Genomic DNA, 15272 nt, shown 5'->3' on the forward strand with positions numbered 1-15272 from the left:
TGCATTCTAGTATTTGACATTATCATCCTGAAAAAAAAGACTATCTGCCCTCTGACTTCGTCTTTCATAATTCTATTATCATTCAATCAGGTCTCCTCTCAGCCTCCAGGTACCCGAGAAAACAATCCACTTTAGTCTACCCACTCCATTGGTGGGGATGTTGTATTTCAACAAAGAAATTTTGCACACATCTTTGAGTCTTCCGCTTTCTGTTCAATAATCTCTTATGTCGGACCTTGGAAGAGGGTTTCTACTTCAGGAGTTTGGTGTTAGCCCTGGGAACAACATGTTCTGACCAACATAGGAAACTAGGGAGCACATAGGGCCTTGCAAGAAGCTGCTAACCTTTGCACGTCCCAGTGAAGATGCAGGATTTTTGCAAGATGCTTGGGTGACGTTTTTTCCAATGTCTTTAGATAACTGCTGCAGGTAAACCCTATCCATGGAGCACAGCAGAGAGCAGGGGTCTCTCCTGTCCTGTAGGCCACCTGCTCTGTGCAAGATTTGAGGTCTTAATATTCAAATACTCTCCAGATAGACTGGAAAGCTTGAGTGTCAGGAATGGAGGCTTGGCTTGTGCTGATTTTGCTCATTCTCCCGTGAATGTTCATTCCTTTCTCCACAGTGCCCAGGCTGTGAACTGATCTGGCTGCTGCGCATTTCAGCCCCACTGATGTGATGAATGGGGACCGACCCTTGGCTTGAGCCCACTCCGGCCACTCAAGGAGCAGATCTGGGACTCAGTCTGGTTCAGGATGCTGTTGGCTTGCATGGTATGCTTTTTTTAAATCCCTCTCTCTTTCTTTGCACAGTGATTTTTTAGTCTTTTTTTATGTGCTTTGAATCTTTTCTTCAACCAACCAAAAGCAGTTCTGGCATACTGAAGGCCATGAATTTCTTCATTGATGATACCTTCATCAAGGGGTACTTTCCAATATATGTTTCCAGTATACATGTTGGTAACTGCCCTTTCTCTTGTAACTTTGAGTGCAAGGCCTATTCTCACATACGCTTCAATGAAAGCAGAACCAGTGGTTTTGAGCTCGGTATCTGAGTGCTTGCAAACACCATGTGTCACCTGCATTCTGCAGCTTGACCACTCAGGTTCCGGTCTGGAATAGGTTCCCATGGTCTTTGAAGCTATTCCTGCTCCACTCTTGTGGCAATATCTTTGGAGGCATCAAGTTGGAAAAAGGGGTGGAGGCCTTATTTGACACTAGTCTTCATTGAGAATGGGTAATTCAGGCAAGTCTGAATTATATTGTACTAGTTAAATAGGCACACATATGGTAACTGGAATTTAATCCAGAGAAGTTCAAAATAATGAATTGGGTCAGTGAAACAAGGAAGTAGTTGATAGATAGGAGGATAAAAAGTAGTGTAGACAACAAAGGGATCTTGCAGTAGATATCCACAAATCATGAAAAAGGCACAAGAAATACTTGGTTCTGCTGGCTTAAGCAGAAAATAGAACAGCACTAGTTAAGCCAATGCTAATAGCCCATGAATTGTACAGTGCCTACAGCTTTGGTCACACACTGGAGGAAAGCTATGGCAAAACGGAAGAACATGTAGTAGACTTATAAAGATGTTGCTGTGCTCTGGAGAGTTATATTCATGAGGATCTAATATTGAAACTGCAGCTGTATTTAAGGAATAAAGAAAATGAAGGTTGATTAAAGTAAGGTGCTTAAATTTGAGGTGAATGTTTCCCTTGGTACAAGGGTTGACAATCATGAGACATACATTTAAATTAATTGAAGGAAAGAATAAAGAGAAGGGAGTTGAAGAAATTTATTACACAAAGAGCAATGGGAGTCTGGAACTCATTACTTGAAAGGACAGTGGAGGCAGAAATCCACAAGTTTAAACACCTCTAGAAGGACATGGAAGAGCATCAGCCTCTAGAGCTACGGACTGACAGACAGGAAGTGAGAATGATCTAGACAAATTCATTTTTAGCTGTTACATACCCGTGACACGTGACAGTGGTGCTGAAGCTATACTGGACTTAAGGTAGTGGTCTTGTGATGGTAGAGTGACGTCATTTTTCCGCCAGTAGAGATCATGTGACAGTTTTTTTTAAAAAAACAGGGTATAAAAGGAGGACCCCTTCCTGTGAGGAGGGGCAGTTCGTGGCTGGATTTGCCATTCTGACTCCATGCCACTGCGTGTTTCAATACCATGACGCAGTTTGGTTAAAAGATGGAGTTTTATTTAATGCCTAAAGTTTAAAAGGTCATTGCCTGCAGTTTCTTTATAATACTGCTAGTTGAGAATCAGTGGAGAGTGAAGATCGGAGTTCGGGAGTTAAAAGATCGAGGAAAGTCGATTTCGATGGTGAAACAAGTTCGACCTTGTTTGATCCTTATTGGAAGGAATTCGTTGACTGCCCCCGTGTTAATCCCTGAGAAATAACAGAAAGGATTGGGAACAGTTTTGTAAAGGAAAGGTCAGTGCCTTTAAGCCGTTTCATTTCCATCTTCGTAAATTCTCCGTGGGAAAAGTATAGTTCGACTGGGAACCACAGCGACACAACGTGAAAGAGAATTTAAACCATCTAAAAAGTCTCTCCTTGAATGGACTGTAAGCATTTTGAACTTTTGCAGTACTACTTTGAAGAACTGTTTTTGCAACATCGCTTTAAGAACTGTTTAAGCTGCCGCACAGCAGCTGATTTCCAGTTACGTTAGTGGTTTGTTTACTTTTGGGGGGGGTTTGTTTTTCAGTGTTTAATAAATGTTTTATTTGTTATAAAAGCCCCTGCCTCACTTATATATTTATTGTTGCTGAATCTGTAACATAGCTAAAATGGACACAATGTGCTGAATGGTCTCCTTTTGTTATACAGTATAAACTTAAGAGTGACGTTTTAAGGAGCATCTTAAAAGTGGTAGAAAGGGATAGTGAAGTGAAGAAAAATAGTGAAACGGGTTCAGAATGCCAGGTAACCAAAAGTACAATTGTCATTGCTAAAAAAAATCAACATCAGTCATACAACCAGGAACCAGACCTTACTGCCCACCATATAACAATTACAGCACAGAAACAGGCCATCTCGGCCCTTTTAGTCCGTGCCGAACGCTTACTCTCACCTAGTCCCACCTACCTGCACTCAGCCCATAACCTTCCAATCCTTTTCTGTCCATATACCTATCCAATATTTTTTTTAAATGACAAAATTGAACCTGCCTGTACCACTTCTACTGGAAGTTCATTCCACACAGCTACCACTCTCTCAGTAAAGAAGTTCCCCCTCGTGTTACCCCTAAACTTTTGCCCCTTAACCCCATGTCTGCAACAACCTTTAATCATCCACTTCCACGCATCCCAGTTTAATTCTGCCCACATTTCCACATCCTATCAAAATTCCCCCAGATTCTATTCCTCACCTACACACTAGGGGCAATTTACAATGACAAATTAGCCCACCTGTCTTTGGAAAGTAGAAGAAAACTACAGGAAATCAGGGACACATGAGAATCTGCAAATGCTGGAAACTGAAAAACACACAAAATGCTGGAGGAACTCAGCAGGTCAGGCATCATTTATGGAGGGAAATGCATAGTTGATGTTTTGGGCTTCATCAAGGAGAATGTTCAATGTACACACAGACAGCATCCAAGAACATTAGCACTTTGATGCAACCGCTCTACCAGTTGTGCCAGCCTATTGCAAGGTCAAATAAAACACTTAAAACAACTTGAACAAGAGATAATCTCCAGTTGCTGGAAACAAGCCACACAATGCTGGAGGAACACAGCAGGCCAGGCAGCATCTATGGAAAAGAGTACAGTCGATGTTTCGGGCCAAGACCCTTCGACAGGATTGGAGAAAAAATCATGAGGAATCAGAGTCAGAAGGTGGGCCTTCGAACAGTGATCGTCAATGAATATCCTTTCAACGCAAGTGGTACCACACCCAAATTCAGCTATGGGACATCTCAAAATGGTGGCCAAAGGATACTCAAACAGAATCCACGTCTGGATTATTACCAACAGTAGCTTATCACAAAGGGGACCATCATCAAGGGAACCACCACCCAGGCAAGGGTCGACACAGTGATAGATTCCACACGGTTACCGCAATCACACACAATGTGATAGCCACTTATCCAGTTCCACAACATACGAAATAACTCCAAGTGATTTGCCACAGGGGTGTTTTTCTTCCAGTAAAATACCACACACAGACAAAGGGTAAACACACACATGGTATTCACAAAGATTTTCTCCTCACCAGAGAATCCAGTTCTGTGGATTAACTAAGTGACAATCACACTTTCGTAGCCGAATAGAAACAAACTCACCCTTACGGGCTATTTAGAGAGAGTCATTTATCAATACTCTGGATCGATCTCAACTCACCCCTTTTGAGCTACTGAAAGTTTAAACCAGCGACCAACTCACTGGTGTCTTCCATTGACCGAATCCATCTTGACTCTAACTGTGTATTTCTGTGTGTCTGTGACTGTCCTTGTAAAAAGTAAACAAGCTGCAGAGAAACCATAACATCAATTGCCCATCAAATAACTCCACCTCTCTCCACTATGGTAACCAAGCAACTCTGCAGTCAACAGAAATCCAAGTGTCCAAAAGTCAGTCTCATTCTCCAGGCATTTTAAAGTAGCAGTCCACAGAAAAAATGAACCCTAGGGGTACAAAACACCAATCATGGGGAAGGCTTTTGAAGTAAACCTCAAGGGAAAAATCTGGAGCTGGAGTCCCTACGTTAAGTTCAAAGCTGACAGGCAACTCCTGCAACACAGCTGGTTCCAAACAGTATCAGTTTCTGCCGTATCTTTGGATTCATCAGCTGTGGAGTGGGGAAGTCTACTGCATGAACAACAGCTTGCTCTCCATATCGTACAGCCCTGGCTTGCATATTCACTGATGGTGCTATGACAGCTAGAACACAACATCCATGGTCATTCCTGATGAACAGAGGGCCTCCTGTCTGGTTAAATAATACTTTTAAACAATTTGGTACAAAATGAAAATGTAAAATGATTGTTAATTTTTAAAAATTTTGCTGGAAAAGCCTGCATTATAAAAGCACAGAGGACAATTGCTAAAGTAGTTTGTCCCCTGTTCCCTGGCTCCAGGTTTATTAATAATTGTGCAATGCAAGCAAAGCACATTGATATTTAAGAAGATTTCCCTTTCCATTTTGAAGAAAATCTATCCATAAATTTTCAGTTAATGTTTCTGTAACACTTTTCACCTACTACCCTTCATACATTCTCAGGTTGAATCCAATCAACTTGCATTGTTTTTTTTTGCCCATTTTTTCATCTTTCAACTTTTATCAACCCCCTCCTTGATAACAAAGGTCAAGTCACCAACAAATGGAGGAAAGGCTCTGAAGTGATAGAAGCACCCAATTATAGTTAACCCAATTAAGCAGCTATGGTTCTCTGTACTACTCAATAGTAATATTATTACCTTCATTTGACTAGGTAATGCTTTCACGGCAGATGATCTTGCTATCAATCAAGCAGGACCTTTTATTATAGTAATGCACTTAATATAATTCTTCCCATGGCTTATTTATCACCTTATTCAACAATGATTTTTCAAACACTTCAAGTTAATATGTCAATTTGACAAATTTGACATGAACATTCCAAGGATGATTTTAGTATTTGCACAACTGGTTATCTCCCCTCAGCAATCAGATTCTAGAACCAGAGGGGATAACATTATTCATTCCATCACTGAACTGTTCTCACAACCAATGGACTCACTTTCAAGGATTCTTCATCTCATGTTCTTGGTATTTATTGCTTGCTTGTTTGCTTGTTTGTTTGTTTATTTATTATGGGTGGCGGGTGGAGATAGGTTTCTACTAAAGGAGGTACAAGGCAATCCTTTTCCCTGCTAGGCTGCAGGTCACCCTTGCGCAAGATGTAACACCTGCTCAGTACCCCCCCCACCCCAATCAGTTAACATGAAGCCCCGGGGGCAACTGGTTATGCCACCACCAATGCCACACAGACAACCTCTGAAGAGTATTGATAATAACTGGGTCACTCAGAAGAAGGCAACAGCAAACCACTTCTGCAGAAAAATTTGCCAAGGACAATCATGGTCATGAAAAGATCATGATCAGCCACGGTATATGACATGGCACATATCAAACAAGTGAATTATTACTATCAGTTTTTTGTATTTATGTTGTCTTTTGTACTTTGGTTGTTTGTCTGTCCTGTTGGGTGTGGTCCTTTGATTCTATTGTGTTTCTTGTATTTACTATGATTGTCTGCAAGAAAATGCAGAATCTCAGGTTTGTATATAGTGACATACATGTACTTTGATAATAAATTTACTTTGAATTTTGAATCATATCAGTCAACCTTATTTCAATAAATTGGGTTAACTCGAAGTATTAAATAATGCATTTATACTGTTTCTTTAATATGCAAAACATCTAAGGAGCTCACATGGTAAAAGAGATGCTAGAATAGGTGACCGAAAGGCTGACAAAGTTTTTAATTATTGGTGTTTAAGAGGTGGTGCAGATGATAACTTTGAAGAGCCTGGACGGCTGTAAGTCTGACTGTCAGATAACAGAAAGAAGTCAGAAATGACAGAAACACAGGCTACTAAAGAATGAGAGATGCAGACAAGAACAAGATTTAAGAAATTCTCTATTGAAAGAGTAAATATTCATGAATTGAAGGGTGGGAGAATGTAAAGTGATAGCAACTTCATATATAGAAAGAACTTATTGGCAAATGAACCTCTGCAGATCTGATGAAAATGGCAAGGACAGAAGCAGCTGCAATAAGTCATACAAGAAGGAGCAATTATCACAAAGCTGCTAGATATTTTATTCACAATGAAAACAATGGCCCTTTGATTGCCTTCTTTTCAATGTGCAGTTTTATTGTCTTCATGTATCCCAATGACTAATGGGGACTGGCAACACTGTATTAGTTGCTAGCATTTGGTTAAATGAAATCAAGGTTAATGAAATCAGATTGAAGAGTAATAAAAACAAGTTACTTTGAGTCACACAAGAGAAAATCTGCAGATGCTGGAAATGTGAGCAACATACACAAAATGCTGCAGGCCAGGCAGCATCTAGGAAAAGAGTACAGTCAACGCTTCAGGTCGAAATCCTTCAGCAGGACATTTTGAGTGGTCATTAAGATTTATAATTTAGTGGATTTCTCAATCTGGAGTGCCCAGGAATCCCTGGGCAGATAGAAATTCAGACAGTGATTAAATCAGAAGAAAAGGCTGATTACTAACGGGGGACAAAGTAGTAAAGAAGTGCAGTTCAAATACATTTGGTCAATGTTAGTATTATACTATCTTTTAGATTACTATGCAATTCTGACATGTCCAAAGAGAAATGGTTGACTGTCATTATAAAATCAGAGAAAACCTTGAGATTGTGATTATAGCTCTGCTGTGATGTTTCTTCTGCTGTTTCTTGAATTTTTATATTGACAAATACTAATTTTATTTGGGGAAAAAACAGCACTTATCATATAAAAATTCAAGAAGAAGCACAAAGAAATTAATATAGAATTCAAGCAGTCATTAACATAGCCAAGATTCCAGTTTAAGGTGGCACTCATGATGCTCAACAACTATTTATTGGTGGCAAAAAACAAAAGAAAACTACTAAATACCTTATTAAAGTATTAATTAAATTAATTAATATTATAATCAATTGTATTATAATTAATTAAAATTAATTAAGTGTTAATTAAAATATTAATACTTTATTAATAATGATCAATGTTAACAAGGGAGAAGTGAGCTGAGGCAGAGGTGCAGTTGCAGGCAAGAAATGGTGGTGAGCAGTGGTGGAAGTGGAGGCGTGGTCGAAGCAGAGTCATGACACCCCTGAGATTGAGGAAAGTCTTTAAGTTTGATTGATTTAAGCACCAGGCTGAATTGGAAAGGTTGAGTATGGGCCGAATCATGGTGGCAGGGTTCAGGCCCTAGGGCAGTCAGAGAGCGAGGAACAACCAAATGTCTGCATGATTTAGGTGCCAGGCCAGATTGAAAAGGTTAGGGTGTTGGAACTGGAGGCGAGGCAAGGTAAGGTCAGTTCTGCTGCACGATGTTTACTCAGCTCCACACTGAACTGAGGCTGTGGCATGGCAGATCTGGATGCAGCGATGCCTAGCTTTGAGTCTTTTGTAAAACTTCAGTTCGGAAGCTATTTGCTTACTTTTATTGTTTTACATGATTTGGGTTTTTTCCTTTTCTCTGTACATCGGGTGTTTGACAGTCTTCTGTTTTTTAATGGGTTCTTTTGCGGCCTCAGCTCAAAATGTCGACTGTACTTTTTTCCCCATAGATGCTACCTGGCCTGCTGAGTTCCTCCAACATTTTGTGTGTGTTGCATGGATTTCCAGCATCTGAAGATTTTCTTTTGGGGTTTCTTTGTTTTGTGGCTGCCTGTAAGAAGATTAATCTCAAGGTTGTATAACGTATACATACTTTGATAATGAATGTACTTGGAAGATGCAACACCATTACAGCTTGAGGCATCGGCGTTTGGAGTTCATTTCCATTGTCCTCTGCATGCAAGTTTGTACATTCCTTCCTGTGTGCACATGGGTTTCCTCCAGGAGCTCCAGTTTCCTCCCACAGTCCAAAGACATGCTGGCTAGTAAGCTTAATTGATCATGTAAATGTTCTACCAGTCTGTTGTTGCCAGTACAATCTTCTATGTGGTGGTGTGCTGGGGCAATGGCACCAACACAGGTGATGCCAACAGGCTTGGTAAACTGTTTAGAAAGGCTGGCTCTGTTATAGGAGTCAAACTGGACACACTAAAGGCTGTGGTAGAACAAAGGACCCTACGGAAAACCCTGGCAATTCTGGACAATGTTTCTCAACCTCTGCTTGCCACCTTGGCTGAACAGAGGAGCACTTTCAGTAATAGACTAAGACAACTGCACTGCTCCAAAGAGCACTATATGAGGTCATTCTTATCCTTGGCCATTAGGTTCCATAATGAGTCAGCCTGTAGCTGAGGAAGTGATGACCCCCTCCTGCTAAACCATTTGAGGTAACTTTTTTGATTAAGTTTTTACTCTTTCTTACTTCTAATATTTGTATATCTGTGCACTTGTAATGCTACTGAGACACTGTCATTTCCTTTGGGATCACTAAAGTATCTATCTATCTGATCCCATGATTTGACTAGGATTTAATCACTGGAGTTGCTGGGCAGCACAGCTCGACGGGCCTTTCCTGGGAGGGAGAGATAGATGGGCAGTCATTAAAGCTAACTCCATCACTGACACACTTCACTAACATATTAAATGTTCAACCAGAGAAGGTAACATTCTGGACAATTGCTACAGCCCTATTAAAACACGTACAATGAGTTTTAATGCCTGTGTCCTCCTTGGACATTGTGACCATACTATGACCCTGCTTTCATGCAAAAACTGAAAACAGCGATCCTTCTTCAAGTCTGAGAAGGAAGGAAGAAGATGCCAGAATGAAAAGGTTGGGGGAGGGATAGGAGGTTAGCTGTAAGGTGATAGGTGAAGCCAGGAGGGTGGGAAAGGTCAAGGGCTGGAGGGCTGGAGAAGAAGGAATCTGATAGGAGAGTGGACCGTAGGAGAAAGGGGAGGAGGAGGGGACCCAAGGGGAAGTAATAGGCAGGGGAGAAGAGGTAAAAGGTCTGAATGGGGAATGGGGGGGTGGGGGGTTTACCAGAAGGACAAATTGTTATTCATGCCATCAGGTTGAAGGGTACCCAGACAGAATACAAGGTTTGCTCTTCTATCTCGGGGGTGGCCTCATCTTGGCACAAGAGGAGGCAATGAACTGACATGTTGAAACAGGAATGGGAATTGGAATCAAAATGGTTGGTCACCAGGAAGACAGATGGTCCAGAGGTGCTTGATGAAGCAGTCCCCCAATTTATGACAGGTCTCACCAATGTGGAGAGGCAGCATCGGGAGCACCGGACATGATAGATGATCCCAGCAGATTCACAGGTGAAGTGTTGCCTCACCTGGAAGGACTGTTTGGGGCCCTGAATGGAGGCGATGGAGGAGCTGTACCGAAGGAGGTGCATTGTCAAGGCAGCTGTTAACCCTGACTCTGTCTCTCTGCCATTGTGCTAACCAGCTGTCTACTGTTATTCTGCACAGACATTTCAATCAGTATTTAAACTATGCACTGTTCCAGCATGTTATTATTCTAGTCCCCCAAAAATCAAGGATCACTGAACACAATGAATACATGCCAATTGCACTCACATCAGTCACAATGAAGACTTCTGATAGGTTGGTCAAATCTATAACTCAAAATTTCAAAGATCTGCTGCAGTTTTCCCACAGAGCTAATAGATCTACAGATGATTGTTATAGATAGCCATTAACATAAGTCTTGACTTCATACTACATCATCTCAATTCCCATGGTACATATGTCAGGATTCTCTTTGTTGATTTCAGTTCCGTCGTCATCCCTGACTCTTTTGCAAGAGAAACTCTTCTATCTTAATTTACCAGGTCCCATCTGCAGGTGGACCACAAACTTCCTCTCTGGCAGGAGGCAATACTAGGCAAGCACATCCCACATCCCACTCGGTTAGCAATGCTGTGTTCTCTCCCCTCTTTTATTTTCTCTCTACGCCTCCAATGATCCATCGGTTAAACTGATAAAGTGTGTGGTCGACACCCCCGTCACAGGACTACTCACCAGAGGTGACAAATCCAAGTACCACCAAGAAGTAACCAAGCTGGTTCCTGGTGTAATCACAACTTGGAGCTGAATCGTCTTCAGAAAAAATGTGTTTCCTCTCCACCCATGCATCATAAGCAACTGGTTACAACATTCAACTTCCTGTGCAACATTATCTCCCTCATGAACAAAAAAGCTCATTAGAGGATGCAGTAGGTAAAATTCCATCTTCCCCAGAACATACTGATGCAACTCCACACTGCCACCATACAGAGCATCCACACATCAACCATTACTGTCTGTCACATTATACAAACTGTCAGGTCTGCAGAAAAAAAACACCGGCTGCAGTCTACCATCGCCACAGGATTTGTAGGTCTCCAGGACAAAGGAGCAGGCGGACAAAGAAGTAGGCAGACAAAGCCATTGCAGACACTACATACCCTGCAAGCTGCCTATAAAGCTCCCTTCTGGAAAGCACTTTAATGGCCTTTCTGGACAGGGCTATTAAAACAAAACCTTTACGCTATCTTAAAAGTTTCTACCCCCAAGGCAGTTAATCCATTCTAGTTATCCACCCCATCCCTCTCTATTATTTCAATCGCTGCAATGCACTGTAGGTACTTTAAACCATTGTTCATAATGCTGTTTATATTTTAAACACATGCTGGTATTTATGCACTTTTTATTCCATATCCATATTTTAAACACTAACTTATTTCTATATAATTCTTTACTCTTTCTAATCTTTGAATATTGTTTTTAGTTGTATGTTGCACCAACACACCACAGCAAATTCCTAACACATGTAAAGTTACAAGGTGAGTAAAATTAATCCTTGATCCTTAAGACAGTCCAAATTATTATGCTAAAAAATGGAAATACATACAGGCCTTATGACAAAATCTGTTTCAGGTCAGAGTTCTCCAGCCCTCCTTCCTACTTCTCCATTCTTCCTCAGTGCAATGACACAGGTGACAATCAGTGGCCAATTCCAATGTTAATTCCTAACATATACTTGACAGAAATGCCATTAAAAAACCCAACAGCCACATTATTTCTTTTCAAATGGGAATTTCTCCTAGGCAAAGTAGTCAGCCTTCAAACTGATGTCAAAGACAGTGATATCATACAATGATAACTCAACCAAAAAGTGAGATACTGCAGATATAAATATCTCACTATATCTACTGCTATGCTACCCCACAAGCACCCACTAATGAAATATTTGAGTGAAGGCTTATAATTACAACTATTTTGGACACAAGTTTAATTTTAAGCCTCTAGCAAGACAGTAAAGAATCTGACTAAAGCAGATAGAAATTTGGAGCTGTTAAATGACAATTATAGACACAATGGCACAGACAAAGACAGATGTGATGGGCAAATTAGTATCAATCATTTCAAACTGCACTTCAAAACAACAAGTATTAAAACAAATTCCTTTACTTGGGGTGCATGCGATTCTGCATTTTTAGTAAATTAACTTTATTAACTGTCTATCCTCTTACTAAATTATACAGTTTAATAGCTACAGAAGCACTGGTACCTGCTCTCTCCTTGCTTCTGGTGACCTTGGACATCCCATGCTTTTGCTTGAAACAGCTTTGACCAACTGTAATCCTTCAACTTGAGGAGAATCAACTGCTAGGACTTCTGGCTCCTCATCATCTGTTCGTCCAGTTGGACTAGTTAATTTCTGGCTCTGGCATTCGTCTGTTCTGAAACCCTGGAGGTCACGTTCCTTGTCCACAATGACCCACTCCTTAGAGTCAACCTCCTGCCTGCAGGAGCTTAAATTGAGTGCTACAAAGCCATTGCTAACAACACCATCCCCGTGTTCAGGAGAACCCAAAGACACTGGCTTTGTACTGTCTGGAAGGTATTCTTCATCAAAGTGCCAAACTCTGTCAGTACGAACTACAGCAGAGACCTTCCGAGGCTGAGAAGCAGCAACATCCTTCAGTAAGTCTTCTTTGACCTTTGTGGAACTGGACATGAAAGAACATTAAAAGTTATGCAGATTTATTACTCAATTATAACATCAGAACAACTTAGTGTAGTATTCAGAATCAATGAATCCTTTGATTTAGTTAGTTGACTAACCCCCTAAATGGCATATCGATACTGCAAAGACATTTCATCTGAATTGGCTGTGCTGGACCATGTGCCCTTTAATGCATCCATATTCCTTATTATAATCATCCATACTATAACAACATAGTGTATTGTTTTCAAAAAGATGCTCACAGATCTTTGTTTAAAACCCAAATGCTATACGAGATCAAGACTTGAACAAAAAGCAGATTCATCATGATACTGCAGCTCTGGAGTAAACAACACAAATTACTGCTTAATATAAATGATTAACTTATTAAGTATTTGAGCATGCCAATTTACAGAGTGTAAACACTTGTACAACTTTAGGTTGAGAAAGAATCAGATGTCCAATTTTACATATTTTATTTTGCTACTAATGAACTGTTGAAAAGGAGTATGAAGGATGGTATATAAAATTAAATTGGAGTGAGGGATTTGGCATTCCCCCTCCAGGGTATAAATGTCAAATACCAGAGTAATTTGCTTCAATGTGACAGGAGGCAAGTTTATAGCAGATGCATATTACACAGTGTGTGTTAGGTGCTTGGAAGGTTCTGCCAGGCAACAACATCATTTAAGAGGGACTTAAGTCACATGAACAGACAGGGAATGGAGGGATGCAGACCATATGTAAGGCAGAGGGGATGAGTTTAGATTGGCACTAAGACCAGCACAATACTTGGACTGAAATAAAATTAGAGTTTTACTTCTTACATCCATCTCATGAGGGAGTAAAAATCTTTATGTTACGTCTCTGTCACTATGTACAAGCAATAAGGAAGGGAAATGTGGGAGTATATTGCCCAAACACTAAGATCGTATATGTAAAGAGGGTTTCTTCTTTTTTGTTAACTAGCAGGAATGCTAATTTACTGATAACGAGAATGGTATTCCTTTGTAAACCAAATGGGGATTAATGTTCTTTCTTCTGAGTCTGTAAGCTTTTGTTGACAGGCTTTTGGGCAGATCGGCGCGAGGGGGTCGAGAGAGAGGACGCAATGCTGTAAGCTGGGCGAGGATCGGACCCCAAAGGGGGGGTCCGAGGCCGGGAGGTACTCCGAGGAGGGGGGATGAAGCTAGATGTGCTCGGTTGACCACTCGGAGGGTCCTGAGCTGTTTGGAGAGTCGAGGAGTTCGGAGGGTCCTGAGCTGCGAGTCGAGGAGTTCGGAGGGGATCGAATGGTGGCCAGAAGACTTCAGAAATTGAGCTCCAACGGCTGTGCACGAAGTGGTTTGGACTTTGATAAGTTTGGCGCCTTTTCTTTAATTTTCTCTTCATATATACTGTATCGTTATTAATCACTTAGTTATAGTAACCTTTATAAATTGTACTCATTTAATCGCATATGGTGTACTGTCTGGTTCTGGGCGAGGCGGGGACATCACACAGCATCCACACCAGCTGATTACCCAGTTTGGCGGGGCTGAAGGCTGCTCCCCCTAGACAAGAACGAGCTGAGCGAGCCTGAGGCGACCCAGGGGGTTACATTGTGGGGTGCTCGTCCGGGGTTGATTTCTGTGGAGATCACCCTATTTAAATTGTGTCTGCGGCGAAGAGCTGGTGTGCCTTTGTGGGTGTGCGATTGCTGATTATCGCTGCGTGTGTGTTGGGTGGGGTGGCTGCTGTTGGTAGCAATTGTCGTTGTTCGAATTCCACTAGTGCTGACGAAATGGTGGTGGGACCATGGGTTGTCCGTACTGTTTGGAGAGTGAGGAGCGACAGGTTGGGATGTTTCAGCAGTGGTGGGCTCCGCCCGGTTATTGGAATAATGTCCAGCCCTAAAGGAGTGGAGGCGTGGGCGGAGCGGACCTCTCAGTTGTTGGGTGAGTGGCAGTGCTTGGCTGAGGAAAAGCGATAGGGACAGGTTGAAAGTTTGACTAGGCGGGCTGGTGACTTTGTTAGAACTGTCGGGCGCAATTACCTCGAAGTGACCGCTGCCAGTTCTGGGAAAGTGTGGGAAAATGCGTGTGGTTCGACTGGAAGTCAAATGCCGCAGCTGGGGGGCTTATCATATCCGTGGCAGGAGATTGGTGGGAAGTTTTTAGGGTATCCCTTTTTGCCTAGGGGGGCAGATAAATTGCTTGTGGTGCCAAGGGGATCTGTCAAGGGGATCGGTTGTTCCGTTGATTCGAGAGGTGTCGGGAAACTTAGAGGAGGCCCAGTGGGGGAACGGCTTGGGGTCTCTGGGGGAGCACATTCCCAGCAATGTACCAAGGACCTCCCGAAAGGAACAGACCCTATTCCTGAAGGCTTAGAGGGGCCATGTGCACAGGTGTTGTTACGGATGGATGGAAGTCAAGTTAAAGCCATCCTCGGCACCGGGGCGCCGGTTAAGTTGCTGTACAGTTTGTTTCATAACCGTTATTGGAAGCATTTACCCTTGACGACATTGAGGACACTGGAGATTCGGGGTACCAGTGCCGGTGATTATCCAGACAACGGTTGTTGGTCAGTGAAAAAGGAGTTCTTAGAGGCAAATGTGGAGGAGACTGAGGTTCATGA

The 15272-nt window shown here is 41.9% G+C and overlaps 1 protein-coding gene across 2 annotated transcripts in view; it reads right to left on the minus strand.

Moving 5' to 3' along the window:
* LOC132382062 (tau-tubulin kinase 2-like) overlaps positions 1 to 15272 on the minus strand; it is a 377848-nt gene that overhangs the window by 67952 nt on the left and 294624 nt on the right. For both annotated transcript variants that reach the window (XM_059951917.1, XM_059951909.1), the window contains exon 13: positions 12219 to 12660. In XM_059951917.1, the coding sequence (XP_059807900.1) occupies positions 12219 to 12660 (442 nt within the window). The remainder of the gene's footprint in view (positions 1 to 12218; positions 12661 to 15272) is intronic.

Source organism: Hypanus sabinus, chromosome 2, assembly GCF_030144855.1.
Source record: "Hypanus sabinus isolate sHypSab1 chromosome 2, sHypSab1.hap1, whole genome shotgun sequence".
Lineage (NCBI taxonomy): Eukaryota > Metazoa > Chordata > Chondrichthyes > Myliobatiformes > Dasyatidae > Hypanus > Hypanus sabinus.